At 36.1% G+C, this 15,350-nt stretch overlaps 1 protein-coding gene across 1 annotated transcript in view; it reads left to right on the top strand.

The window, feature by feature from the left end:
• The window catches only part of LOC110021614, a 10,544-nt gene extending 5,287 nt beyond the window's left edge, over window positions 1-5,257 (top strand). Inside the window, exons 6-8 of the mRNA XM_020720175.1 lie at window positions 19-238; window positions 2,955-2,979; window positions 4,962-5,257. Coding sequence (XP_020575834.1) covers window positions 19-238; window positions 2,955-2,979; window positions 4,962-5,257 — 541 coding nt within the window. The remainder of the gene's footprint in view (window positions 1-18; window positions 239-2,954; window positions 2,980-4,961) is intronic.
• Window positions 5,258-15,350: the final 10,093 nt, after the last annotated feature.

The following is a 15,350-nucleotide window of genomic DNA, read 5'->3' as shown; positions in this document are numbered from 1 at the left end:
CGCATATCTCCGTCGCAGATCTCCGCAAGCCCTCGTTGTCGCCCGCAGATCGCAGCTCTTCGGACCTCGCCCCGCTCCGCATCCCTCGATCTACCGCACCTCGGCCCGCGATCTACCGCACCTCGGCCCGCAGATCGCAGTTCAGTCGTTCTCGCCCGCAGATCGCAGATCTCCGCACCTCGCCCCGCTCCGCAGCCCTCGATCTACCGCAGAAAGGGTTTCTGCTCTGGAGATTGAGGTGAGTGATCAAATTTGTTGTTTTGTTGCTGCTGTAAGGTTGGGAATTTTGATTTGCTGTTGTTCTGTAGTTAGAATGTAGGATTCAATTTTTATAAGTTAAAATAGTTGTATTTATAAGTTAAAAAATTGCTGTTGTTCTGTAGTTAAAACCCTTTGGTTGCAATCCACCAATCGATCACAAATCACAAAGCATTAAAGGGTGTATATCCATTTTTATAAGTTAAAATAGTTGTATTTATAAGTTAAAAAATTGCTGTTGTTCTGTAGTTAAAACCCTTTGGTTGCAATCCACCAATCGATCACAAATCACAAAGCATTAAAGGGTGTATATCCATTTTTATAAGTTAAAATAGTTGTATTTATAAGTTAAAAAATTGCTGTTGTTCTGTAGTTAAAACCCTTTGGTTGCAATCCACCAATCGATCACAAATCACAAAGCATTAAAGGGTGTATATCCATTTTTATAAGTTAAAATAGTTGTATTTATAAGTTAAAAAATTGCTGTTGTTCTGTAGTTAAAACCCTTTGGTTGCAATCCACCAATCGATCACAAATCACAAAGCATTAAAGGGTGTATATCCATTTTTATAAGTTAAAATAGTTGTATTTATAAGTTAAAAAATTGCTGTTGTTCTGTAGTTAAAACCCTTTGGTTGCAATCCACCAATCGATCACAAATCACAAAGCATTAAAGGGTGTATATCCATTTTTATAAGTTAGCATAGAATATAACCATTATTGTCAAAACTCGGATCCTCACAAAAATTTTCATTTGGTACTTCATGTCCTAGTAGTTTATATAATATAAATTCGATCATATACTCCTTCACAAAAGAATCTCTCCGGTGTTGATTATAGAGTTTTAGGAACGTCTTTTCAGTAATGTGAAAGAGTATTTGCGAAGCATCTTCCTCTTTACCTTAGGTCATGTGGTGATCTTACTCTTCTATTATCATTGTCGAAGACGCTTCCTATCTTCTATGATCAATATATTTTTTTTTTTCTTATGAAGTGTTTATTTACCCTCATGTTTTTGGTTTGATCATGTTATAATAATTGTTTTTGCCATTATATATCCTCATAGATCATTTATATTCAATCATTAGTTCTTTTTAGCAGCAAAAGTTTACTAATTTCTTTGATTGTTGCTCTAAATTTAGATTCCACACTTTTTGTCTACACCACTTCTTCTTAGTTCACGTAATACATTTTCATAAGAGCAATTGCAATAACTTGAAGTTGATTATTATGGCCTTGTGGTTTCAGAGTTCTATGTTTTTTTTTTAATAGAGAATCCCCTTCTCCGTGTTTGATTTGAAATACCCGAGAACACGATAAGTAGCTTGAAGGTTGGCAAAATATCTAACTACAGAATTAACTATTGCTGAATTTGGCAAAAGCTATTGCTAATAATGTAATAAGCTATTGCTGAATGAAAGCAAGCAAAAGGATAATTAACGGCATGCTTCGTTTGCTGCCATCACCATGTAATATCCTTGATGCATAATTAACAGTTTTATCACATAGGGGCAGTTATGTCATTCAACCACCCATAAACTAGCATCAATAAGCTTGCCCAACAAGCCAGATTATTCTGATAATCTACAGATTATCAGATTATCACAATAATCTGCTTATCAGCAGATTATAAATAATCCACAGCTGCGCCAAACAGACCCTCAATCTATGTCAGATAACATTAATATCAATTTCTTACATCTTGATTGTTTAATAAGCAAATACATCGATATTTTCTTTTAGAGTTGACCTCAAGTGACTCCTATACTCATCAACAAAGGACAAGCTAACTCTAGAAGTACGACTCGAGTCATCCCGGGCAAGTACTTTCTTAATCTCTTCAGGGCTTTTCAAGCCTAAACTTTGAACTCTTAAGTCCAAGACATTGTCCTATTCTTTATGATTTTCATGTAACACATCCTTGATTGATGCAACTCACTATTCATTGTTATCACTTGTCCCTCAATTGGAACTTATTTTAACATTGTAGGTAGAGATGAATATATGGAAGCTGATGAATGGTTGTTCGAATAGGCCGTTATAGGTTGCTAAGGTATTAACTATAATGAAGTCAACTATGGCTATGAATTATATCGGTCTCATTTACAGGCTCTTGTCTCTCCTCTCTAAAGAACCTATATAAGGGTCCTACGTCTATGATAGACATGTTCTCTTGATGTTTTTCTCAAAGATGCTTTGAAATTGAACAATGATCAAATGCCCCTTATTGATTAATTTGTTGTTGATTTGATGATTCGATATCAATGTTATGACCACTATAATGTTACTATAAGGATTATTGTTAAAAGTGGTCTATCAACCTCAAAAAATGTGATGAGGATAATCTCTATAGTTAGTGCTTGGGTAGTGATTGCAAAGTTTGCCTCTCCCGGCCCAAGTTGCTAAAAATTGTCAACAAATTGCTTCTTTTGCTCTGATCAGGAATACTGCTATGACTTTAGTTCTGTGAATCACTCTCGTGGGAATTGGTTCATTTCTATCTTCTACCATGGGCTTCTCTAAGCTTACAGTTATTCAATTATGTCTTTTATGTGAAAAAATCTTTATCGTCATGACCGAGGGCTTGCTAGAGGGCATAGTATTTTTGTCATATATATCAAGTGAGGGATGCCCTTGCCTAAATAATTGTTATTCTAAATATCCTTGACTATACATTTGGTCATTGATGCTTGTAGCTTAGTGATGTTAAGGATTCGATGGGTATGTTGAGGTAAAGGAGGTGTCTCCCTTATCCATCTTTTATTGTGTCAAACATGGTGAGTTTGCCTTGATTGGTGATGAGGTTTTGTAAGAGACTAAGATAGTGGTTGAGGACGAGGTCAGGTAGCCTCTTCTAATTCTAAATCTTTGCCCGATTTTGTCGTTCTCGTCGAAATTGTCTCATCTTCCTCCCTCAGTCAAAGCCTTTTAGTTTGCTCGAAAGTGATTCATTCATCTTGTTATTATAATCTTTGGTTTTGCTATGACTCTTGGTAAGTTCGAGCAACTCAACCAATGTTCTCCTCTACTGCAGGTCGTCGTGTAGTGTAAAGGTTATTCATGAAGGCCTTGAGTAAGAGCAGCTTCAACCATAGTTGGCTCTGAAGCTTTGACTTCAAGCATCCTTCTTTGAAAGCTCATCATGAAAATTTTATTGACTTGTTAGGCTCTTTGCACATCTTGCAATGCCTATGGGTTCTGGGTTTATTGGGTGTGTTGGCAAAGTGAGTAATTACTAATTTTTTTAAACTCAATAAATTATGTAACCATCTCGAGTGGCAAGCAGGAAGATCATTTAAGGGTTGACTCCTTAAAGATTATAAAAATTAATCATATCGGTGATGTCAAGCAATGAGATCTTATATTAAAAATGTATAACATGATCGATCGGATCAGTCTGACCTTAATATGTGTCCCAGTGTGGGATTTTGAATTTAGTTGGTTGTTTAGCTTCTAGAATCTCTTTAGAAAAAACATTCATCAACTGAGAACACCTTTTTTCTACTTTCCCTTCTATTTGGCCAGGCTTCGGGGATGAGTAATCTAATTTGGAGTTCGGATAATATGTTTCATCAAGAGATAGTAGTGCTCCTCCAAAATGTTTCCTCTTGGCTGCCAAGCTAGTAGATACTTTAGGCAGTACTCCCATGGGTGCATTTCTTAGGATTTAGGCCCCATTTGGGGAGTGGCTTAACGCCTACGGTGTGACCCGAGGCTTGTCGGGCATGCGTTTGATAAAAGCTGTGCATCCACTTAATTGGATAATTTGGAGGAAACGCGGGCTGCGGGTTGCAACCCCATTGTTGTCCTTCCAACACTCCATCGGTAGCTTCCCTGCCATCTGTCGCCTCCCTCCCAGCAAGCTGCAGACCTCCCACTGGCCTTTACCACCACTCTAGACTCCCTTCTCGCCGAGCTTGTTGTGTTTTTGTTTGTTGAGGCTTTATCTATGATGTTTGTTTTATGCTTTGACTTATTGTATTTCTTTCTATTGAGTTGATGTTGTAATTGTGAATAAGTCATTAGTACAATGGTGTCTAGCGTCGTGATTTGGGTTAATCTTTGGTATCATTTGATCTCAGATCTAATTCAACCCTAGTCCTAGACCAGTGTTTCTAGCATCCGCCCCTACCCAACCCACCACACCAAATTCTTTCTCCTTTCTTTTCGTATTTATATTTTCTCTTCTTTCTTTGTTCCTTCTTCTTTTTCCTTCCACAAATCTCAAACCATCGAACCTGCCGCCAAGGAGAACTATGCTCAAGCCTACTTAGGTGGAAATACGGCGAGAGATCCGCCGATTTCAGCGGTGGATTGTGGACATTGAAGATGAATTCGAATGAATGCTACCCTCAACCATGATCGGGAGCATCGAAAGAGAAAACAAAAAGATATGAAGATAAATTGGGAAACACAACGCCGGTTCCTACGAACATACTATCGCCAAAAGTTGTAGATTCAAGTGTCCAAAGTGGATAGACTACAAAACCAAGTGAACTTTATTACCATCTGGGGAAACTAATTTGCAAGTCTGTTCCAGCTAGAAAATGTTACAAGCGCCACGAATTTGAACATGTTGAAGCAGAATGGGGAGTGATCTACTTCACCTAGCAGGGCGTCGTCGAAAAATTGGGTAAAGACACTGCAAACACTGAAGAGCAGATTTGTTTTACTGGGCATGATGTTGTTGAAAAATTGGATAGTGACAGTTGATATGGGAGAAATTAAAGACTTATGGGAAGATTCTCCTCTTGCAGCTAATGAGGAAGAGACACAACCAGTTCCAGTGGATTCCGAAATAGAGATTCCAGTTAAGGTAACAGTAGCCGTTCTGGAAGGTAGTGACATCAGTGTAATGAGCGTTCAAGTAGAGTATGAAACTGTGGTACCTCAAGATACCGTTTCACAGGCGTTGATAGAAGCTATGACTGGACCGACCTTGGCTGTCCAGAAGGATCACGAGCTTGAGGAGCCGACATCAGATACAAGACCACAATAGATATGAGAAATACTATTTTTTTGATATGGTTAGACCTTTTCTTGAGTTATTCCTACGAGGGAAGGTCCAATATGCTCGAAGAGGAGTCATTTTATGCCACGTCGAGAATATCACATGGAGTTACTCAGAGGCTATTTTTCGTTTCGAATGGTACCTCTTGTCAGATGTCCAAACAGAAATGAATCCCAACTTTGTAATGAGCCCGAGGAGCTTGATGGGGACAAAAATTCTCCACTGGGATCCAGATCCTATTTGTGGGGTGGAGCTCTCTCCCAAGGGGTGCCAGTGAGAGTGACATAGCCTTCCATAAATTTTATCCTAAAATCGAGGTCTCCTTGCATACCTGTCGCTCAACCACCACACGTTATGCACGAGAAGTGGAAGCAGAAGATTTTAAATGTAAGGGCTTGAGAGTTGTATATGGGAACTCCCCTCTATATATAGCTACCGCTCAAGATGTACCAAAGAGGATGGCTACCTATTCTACCAGAATGTGTTGCTGACATGATCGACCTACCAGAACCTACCAGAGAACTTACCGTCGCATCGTGAGGATCCAAAAGCTTTGATGAATGACGTCGAAGCTTCCCCAACCCCGGGAGAATGATGTCGAAGCTTCCCCAACCACCGCTAGTTGTTCCTGCAACCTCCCTGTGGGCTATCGCAGCCTCTGCTACTCATTCGACCCACTGTCCTGTAGGTCACAACCCCATTGCTGTCCTTCCAACACCTCATCGGCAGCTATCCTGCCATCCCGCCATCTGCTGCCTCCTTTCCAGTAAGCCGCAGACCTACCCCAGGCCTTTCCTAGCACCTACCACCACTCTAAACACCCTCCCCACCGAGCTTATTGTGTTTTCATTTGTTGAGTCTTTATCTATTATGTTTTGTTTTATGCTTTGACTTACACACTATTTTTCTTTCTTTTGAGTCATCATTGTAATCGTTTTGAAGTCATTAGTAAAATGGTGTATTGCGTCGTGGTTTGGGTTAAACTCCTGTATTAGGTGATGTGCAATTTGTGTAGATAGTGGTGGTGATATTATGACATTGCTATTTTTCTTTGAGTTGTAAATATTTTTTTTGACAATTTTTTTTTATTAGTTTTTTCATGTTAGTAATGCAATAGCTAAGACTAAAGAGGTCGTTTCTTTCGCTATGTGGGATAAAGATATGAAAATAATATTGTGCGATATTTGTCTTAAGGAGGTCGAATTAGGAAATAAACCAACAACCTTTTTTTTTTGACAAGGAGGGCTGACATAATTTTATTAAAAAGTTACAGGAAAGTAAAGACAGGGAGTATGATGAGATGCAATTAAAAAACAAATGAGATCAATTAAAAAAGTATTGAAAAACTTGGAATGAATTCAAATGAGGATCTACGAGCTTGGGTTGGGATCCAATAAGACGAACAATTGATGCTTCGAAGGAATGGTGGACAGAGAGATTGGAGGTGAGCATTTATGGAACGTCTATTATTATTATCAAACTTACAATTTTTTTTAGATGCATCAATATATCCTATGACTTTATAGGTGGTGGCAAATGCGAAAAAAATTAAACACAGTGGCATCGAGCCTGAATTGGAAGAGAAGTTAGGCCGCATGTTTGGTGGTGTCGTGATTATGGACAATAATGCATGCGCTCCTAGTGATGCATGGTTTGGTGATATTGCTTAAAACTTGGATGCTTAACAAATAGGTGATTCTAATGAAGACCCTAGCACGAACCTCTGTGAAGTTGACTCTGTCAGCCGATCCAAGCATTCTAGAGTTGAAGGAAAAAAAAGAGGGCGCTGCTTTCATTATAAGTCAGATTTCACAGTTGGTGATTTCATGCACCAATGACCTTGACCCATCACAAGCGACATCCATTCAACAGGTTATGCGAATTCTGGAGGCAACTCTAGAATTTAGAAACTAATGATGACATGTTGTATTTGTTCTCTATGAAGTTGCTTGAAGACCCGATCCGGATAGTTTTTCATGAGATTGACCACTGTTCGTAGGGGATATTATTTATATTATTTTCATAAGAACAGAGACACTTGAGGGATGCTTGAATTTCATTTTATTCTAGGACATTTTATATTTGCTTTTGGATGGGCCGTTCTTGTTGCTTTGGTTTTTTATTTTTTCATTGAGATGTTGTTCATGCTTACTTGCATTTTTATTTTTCATTGTTATGTTTTGTATTTGCTTTTCCAATTTTATTTGCACGTATTTTTTCATGTAGCTAAATCAGTGATTCTTATGTGTTAGCTACATTGATGTAAATAGAGAAAGACAGAAGAAGAATTGCATCTGCAGTGTGTTTGATGTATGAGTCTTATAACTCATATATAGTGCACTTTCTTTGCATGACATCCTCTTACATTGGTGACAAGTGGGTTGGGGAGTTGTTTGCGGGTCACTTAATAAGATTCAATAATATGTTTCTTATGACATAACCCGTATTTATCAATCTCTTGGAAGAACTACATGGAAATCATAGACTTCATCGCTCTTTTAGAATGACATAGCAAGAAGTGTTAGCAATAACCCTCTACATATTATCACATAATGAATCAATGAGATGAGTCATGGAGCTATTCCTGCATTCATCTGAAATAAACTGTAGGTATTTTTCATTTGACTTGAATGAACTAATCAGTTTTTCATCACAAGACATCAAACCGACTGACCCAAAATTCAAAAGGCCTCCCATAGAGATTTGGCATGAAACATGTTATATGCCATATTTTTAGTTAATCTTTAAGCTATACATAATGAATGTTGTTTGATCTTATTAATTTGAGCTTTTGAGGCTTTCATATAAATTTTGGTGCTTTCTATTATGCTCAACGTAAGCCTCGTTTTGTCAATATTGGTTGATTTTATTCAAGAACGTGTAAATGCTGGAAATCATGTAAATCGAATCATTTTTTTTTGGAAACTGAATAATATATTTCTTTCGTACATTACACTTGTTTTGCAGCCCACAACTTGTATTATTGAAATGTCAAACAATGCAAAATCAAATATAAAAATCGAAGCATGACCGAACATTTCGTCATTCATCACAGCATGAATGCTGTGCATTTGGATTCTGCTATTCAAAAAATAGTTTTTTTATTTATTTTTATTTATTTTTTATTTTTCTGATGCCTTACAGATACTGGGACTAGTTCTTCAAAATCTATTCAAATGCGTCTCTAATTATTTGTATTATATTTTAGTGTTCTCTACCATATCAAATGTCGTAAATAGCTACAGGTTTTTTCAACCTGTCAGAATATTACAATTATGATGAAGACACGAAGTTTCCACCGTTAAAATTCTCTTTTGCGGTTTTATCTGACAAATTTTCTCATTTTATGCAGGGAGCAATCATGGGACCTTTGTTGTTGACGGTCATAATTGCCGTAAAAAATCTCTATGTTGAATTTGTTCTTGGATCTTCGAAGGAGCGCAATAGATGACTCTCTTGGTGGTATAAGAAGCTGTTAATAGAAGGCGGCCTTGTGTTTTAAAGCTTTTGTTTATAGGTGTAGATATTTAAATTAGCTGACATTCTAATTTCAACTTCGTTGCTCGAGTGCTTTAAATTTTGAGAGATGTCTACAAGAAGAACATCTTACTAAAGATAATATTTTAATTAAATTATTTTCAATTTTAACTCTGGATTTATCTTTTTGGAAACCTTTGCTAGATAAATGGTATGGAAATCTGCTAATTTGTGGCAAAGAAGGAACGAAAAAAAATCATGTTTAACTCTATGGTATTTGAGAATTGAATGAAAGGAATGAATAACTTTTTTGGGAAGTTATTCATACTGCATAGAGTCAAAATCGTACATAAGTTTATGTATTTAAAGTTTTTTTTAACAATGCTTGCATCCAATGATGCCTCTTAGATTTATTGGATCCTTAGGATGGGCCGTGGATGACTACCCTGTCAAAACATACTACAGTCTTTCACCCACACATGCACACACTTAGATGCTATAATTAAGACACTATATGTTAGATGGTATGCTAGGCCAGGACTAGGGTACTTGGTAATCTTTTTGATGTACTGGCTATAATTTTCTGTTGGCTTGGTTGCCTTAGTCAGACAACATTTTGTCCTGTTTTGTGTTTACTGGGGTGTGAAATGTGCGCATTAGTAGGTGAGGGTTAGTTTTCTTGCAGAGTGCAATGTCCAGTAGGGAAGAGTTGTAATGATATACACTAACATATTTTTTGCAGGTGATGTTAAGCTCTCCTCCCACCATGCATGCATCACTACTTTGCATGCTTATAACCTGTGTTGTTCCCACTACTTTGCAGGTCAAGTTTTTTTTCTAGATTTTACCATGTACTTTTTAGAGTATTTAGGTTGATTCTGTGTTTAAAAAAAGGTACGAGCATGAGTTTTGAGATGCCTACCAGGCGGAACCACTTGGCGGGAACCAGGAGCTGCAGGTTTGTGTTTCATACCTTAATTCTGATTCCTCTTTCTTGTATAGAATTAGGACTAGACTTGTATAAGCGGCACATAGCCGCCTTTTTCTCTTTTCTGGGATATGTTGATAACTTAGCGACACTAGCCTTTTATTTATTATATTTGACGTGCTTTTACTTTTTACAGTGTGATTGACATAGCTTCGTCATTATTTCTTGTGGATTGTCTGAGCTCTTTGCAAATATAACTTAGGCTATATAAGGACCTTATATTCTAAACTTTCTACAAAAATCCTAATAAAGTATGAATACTAATAAAAATTTAAGATTAAAACATTTCAAGATTTTCAAAATCTATATTTACTTTTCTGTATGGCCTTCAAGCTAGATTATAAACGGGGTGCATAGCATGACCATAACCCAAGTTATATCTAATAGGGTCTCCACATTGGGACAGATTAGCTCACTGCATCATTCTACATGTCCTGGGGAGAAGCTCCGTGCTTCTTCAACCCGACTAACCCAACATAGATTTATATTTAGGTGATTGTCTAACATGCTTAGGGTGTTAGAGCCTTACCTGACCCTGACAGTGAATAAGTCCTTTGTGAGAGCATTACAACTTCGTAGCCACACTCTCATTCTTTCCACTTTAGCGGCTTCCTTGCCACTTAGGCATGTATAAGTTCCACCTCTACTCTTCCTACCTACATTGGGTCATAGAATTTATAGTTTCCTTCTCTTGAATTTAGGGCTAACGAGGACCTCTTTGAAGATGTAATTCACAGATTGCTAACAAGGGATCTCTGATTGTGTTGGGTAGACTGCTTTCATGACCAGCTAGACATGGAGTCCTAAATGCTTGGAATGATGGATCCATGGTATCCAGACCCAATTATCTCTACCCAATTAGGATTACTTTATCCTTTCATTGTTATATCCATTTTGAGCTCTATTGCTCTCTTTGACGCTTTGTTGATGCCATCTCATAAGGCTTGATTGCAGATAAGCCACCACCCACTTGGGATACACTAATTCACTCTTTACCCTTTTGATTTTGTTTGGCCTTAGAAGCATAGTGTGGACCTTGTGGTCGACCTAATTGTTCCATGAGCTCCATGTGTTGATTAGTCGAGATCCATTTAGGATGTGAGAGATTCACTCTCTGCCCTGTGGCTTAGCGAGGCCTTTGAAAGCATCATAATGTTTCTTTAGAATAACCATCATTTGTGACACCCTCTCACAAATTATTACTTACATGTAAGCATGTTTGCGTTAATTGAGAGTATTATTGGGCATCTTCAAGATGTAATTAACCAAATGGATACATTCCTTTGGGAGTTGCTCTTGAACCTAGAACAAACACACAACTTTGGTTCTTTGGTTACTTGGGTAGCTTATGCAGGTATTCTTTTATTAATGATTGGTTCAAGGTATCTCCATCCGATCTTGTTTGGATGAACACTCTTGACTTATTGCACGAGGTTTTCCCCACATAAGCTCTCCTGGTTCTTTTTAAAATTTTTCTGTCTAGTCTCCATCTTAAATCCTTCCTTTTTTTTATCTCTCCTCTTTTCAGAATTGTTCTAACGATTCAAGTAAGAGGGCTCTTGGGAAAATGGAATCTTAATATATTGACTAGACAGGCTGGTGACTCCAATTTGTATAAAAATAATTTAAACAATATATATCAGATGTGGAACCAACTTTTGATTAGTCACTACTCCTTAAGCTTCTCCTCCCTATTCCTCACATACTATACTTCACTTTTCTTTTCTTTTCTTTTCTTTTCTTTTTCATTTTCATATTCTTTTTCTTTTTCTTTTTCTTTTTAGATGAGGATTACTATATCTAGATAGGCCTTTAATGATTTTGAATTTCACTCTTCCTTTCCTAAAACAAAGGGTTGATATATATCCTTTACTTAAAAATATAATAATATTTTTGAAAATTATTTTTAATAAAATAAATTTAAGAATTGAAAATAAAAGTTTAATTCTTCAACATTTTTCAAAAATACAACTTTCCTACAAACGATAATTACACAATATTTATCATTTCTACACTAAAAAAATTTTAACTTTAAGTTTTTCTTCATCACTATAGGTTTCAACTACATTTCCTTACTCTATTCTATATTCAAAACGCTACTTTCCTAGTACAAATTCACACACATAATCATTTTTTTTTCAAATCAACATCAAATTTATTTGTATCACATTTGAGAACAAATAAAATTCAAGTTTTGGAAATTGTTTTTCATCCCCCCAAACTTAAATTCTTAATAAGATAAAACATTTTAGTATAATATATATATATATATATATATAGAAATGAAAACTAAAAATAACATGCTTTTCATTAGACTTCTATGCAGTGGAGGATAACATAAAAACAAATAAATACGCACTAACATAAATTCATAACTGCAACATAAAGAAAATACATGGCAGTAAATTGAAAATTTAAACATGAAGTTCTTAAGTGAAAGTTAGTAATATTCTAAACCTTCCTAACATTTCTGGAATAAGTTCTACACAAATCAAAAAAATATACTAAAGAACACTATTCACACAATTACTACCACAAAAACAAATATAACTACTCACAACAACACAAATGCTTCACAACAATTAACAACACATGACAGAGTAGCGATTCAATACAACTATGATACATAAAGTTCACAATTTAAAAATAAATTATTCAAATCAATCATCATCCTCCTCCTACTCCTCCTCCTCATCATCACTATCCCAAAAACTCTTAGGCTCGTATGAAGGGTTTTGTGGATATGAAGGAAATACCACACATTGGTCACCACTAATAAGGTTTTCCAAAGACGAGTGATATTTTTCTTCATAATCACTATGTCTCTTCATGTAACTATAAATATGTCCTACATACTTCTTTAAATTAAGTAACTTATCTGCATTATAGTTGATGTTATCTAACATTCTTTGCATTAATTGTGTCTGTGAATCAGAGCTAGTAGACTGAACTTGCGATGTAGATGCTTGTGAAGTAGAAGCACGAGATGTAGAAGTTTCTTAACTTCTTGAAATTCCTCCTCTCTAATCAAATATAGAATGTTTTGAATAAAACTTCACATTGACACTCGTGGTAGGTTTTAATGGCTGTAGAATCTCCTCCCAACTATCAAATCTAACACCAGCCTGGTCACATAAAGAAAATATTAAGGGTGCAAATCTCAAACCTATTGTAGTGGCAGCTGTAGTAGAAATAATGATCATCTAGTAGATTAATGATCCGATATTGATTGGCTTAAACTGCTTAATACAATATTTCAAAGTAGCTCTTTCTCTTGTAACTTCACTGAGATAATTTGTAGGGAGTAGACGAGCTGAAATAAAATAGTGCCACGCTTTTGATGTGACATCAAGCTTTGATGTAGGGAAAATTTACTCTCCTTTCATTTGTTATTTTACAAAATCCACTTCCCGCAGTCAATGAAGATATAATCTCTTCTAACTCCTCCTCAGTAGGATCATAATTTGAATAAAAACACAACACACTTGGGGGAAGCTGGTAAAACAAATTTATTACCTCAGGGGAAAAAGTAACTATTTTCCTCTGACCATAACTTGTTCTTCCTCTGCCTCACGGAGATTAGCATAGAACTTCTGAACCATAGAGATTACCGCTACAACAGAAAAACAACAGAATCGCTTCCACTGTGGGCGAACTATTAAATCTTCAACTGCTCCACCCGAATTTTTGAAACACAGCTCAATAATCAACTTTCTTGTTTGCATCGTTTCCGTATATCGATCCTAAGCTTTCAAACTAACAAATTTACTGGAATCAAAATTTGACTGCCCCTTCCTCCTCTTCATTTTTGGTTCCATTTCTAAAAATCACATAAAGTTCACAACAAATCCTAAACTCAAGTTCAAATTACTAAACTTAACTTCTAAAAGGTTAAACTATCATTTCCATGTATTTTCCAGTGTTTTTTCTTAAATTTTCACCATTAATAGATATTTTTGGATAAATCCCCAATGTACTCAAAATATATGGTGAAAATAAAAACTTTTTAAATAGAAGTGAAGCTCTCACATTAAGAAGATGAAATCTAGCAAATTTGGCTTAATTTCACCAAGAAATCTACACTTTTGAGGAGCCCTAGGTCCCAAAATCGTGAACTCTCGAGGAAGAAGGTGACAGTCGGAGCAAAAATAGCATTTTTGGCTCAAATTTTCACCCTTAATCATTTTTTAACCGATTTTAGTGAACTAACGCTTAAGCGTGACTAGTTTGGCGCTTAGGCACCTACATCTCGGGTAACCAACGCTTAAGTGTGTGGTTTTGGCGCTTAGGCGCCAGTGCACAAATTTTGATATTTTTGATTTTTAAGTGAGAAAACATCTAGCCTAAGTCAACCACCCCTAAATGGTCTTATAAATCTTAATAACTATTTTCTTCCCCTTCAATTCTCCTCTTTCCGAAAATTCACCATTTTTCATAAATTTGATTCAACATAAAATAACACAAAATTATACACACAAACAAATACTTTCATTAATTTCACAAGAAAATACAAACACATTTGACACATAATTTCTCAATCCATAGAGTCTTGGATGAAATAACTCCTAAACACATACTTCAAATACTAAACAAACTTAACATCAAAACACCTAAAACAAACTTAACACTAACATCAAGCCAACTAAAACAAACAAACACTAACATCAAACAAACAACTAGACTCTAGAACTGTTGACCTCACTTTTGTGAGGAACCTAAAATGACACTCATAGACCAGACATGTCTTGAGTAATCCTCTAGCTTAGGATTCTCAGACAATCCATAAAGACCTGAGAATGATCATTATGATCATTGATGCCCTAAAAATATATGTATTTTTAGACCTATATTTTATACTCATTTTTTGTGATATTGCACTTTAAAGGAAGGTATTTTGCATGTTTTTGGCTCAAGGTACAAGAAATGGACTATTTGTGAAAAAGAAGCAAAAACGGTGCAATATCGAGCTAAAATGAGCAAGAAAAAAAAATCCTGGCTGGCCACATTTCGATGTCTTTCTATGCTTAATCTACTTCTCACTTCTCACATGTTTTTGAATGAAATAACACTTTAAAAAAAGTTTATTTTCATGCATATTTTTTAGGTCTATCTGTTAGGAATGCAACACAATAAAATGAGGTGAAAAATACCTAAAACGGAGCCAAACGGAGCAAAATGGTGGAGCTACTGCAGAGTGGAATCGACGGTGCCAAAGTAGAGAACGATGAGAAACGATGCCAAAAACACCCAAAAACGGCGTTGACGGTGCCAAGAATGGTTATTTTCCGATATACATTGAATTTGGACGATTTTGGAAGGTTAATTGAGGCATATCTTGAGAAATTTGTCCCTGCACTATAATAGAGTAATCTTATGTCAGAAAAAGTGTGTGTGTGATTAGAAAAACGTGGAGAATGTTTATAAATCTTAGAATAGGAGTAGAAATGTAGATTTCTACCCTTTTGAAGAGATTAGCGAGGGGATTTTCAGAGAATGTGTAAGGAGATGTACTACCATTGCATGGATCAGCGAGAGTCTTTATGGGAGAGATTTTTATCTTTCTTTCAAGGGGAAAAAACTAAGTATTGTGTTCTTCATTATCTTATGATTTTGTAA

This window comes from Phalaenopsis equestris, unplaced genomic scaffold (assembly GCF_001263595.1).
Source record: "Phalaenopsis equestris unplaced genomic scaffold, ASM126359v1 Scaffold000136, whole genome shotgun sequence".
Lineage (NCBI taxonomy): Eukaryota > Viridiplantae > Streptophyta > Magnoliopsida > Asparagales > Orchidaceae > Phalaenopsis > Phalaenopsis equestris.
Note: the sequence above shows the minus strand (reverse complement) of the source record. Positions and strands in the feature narration are given on the sequence as shown.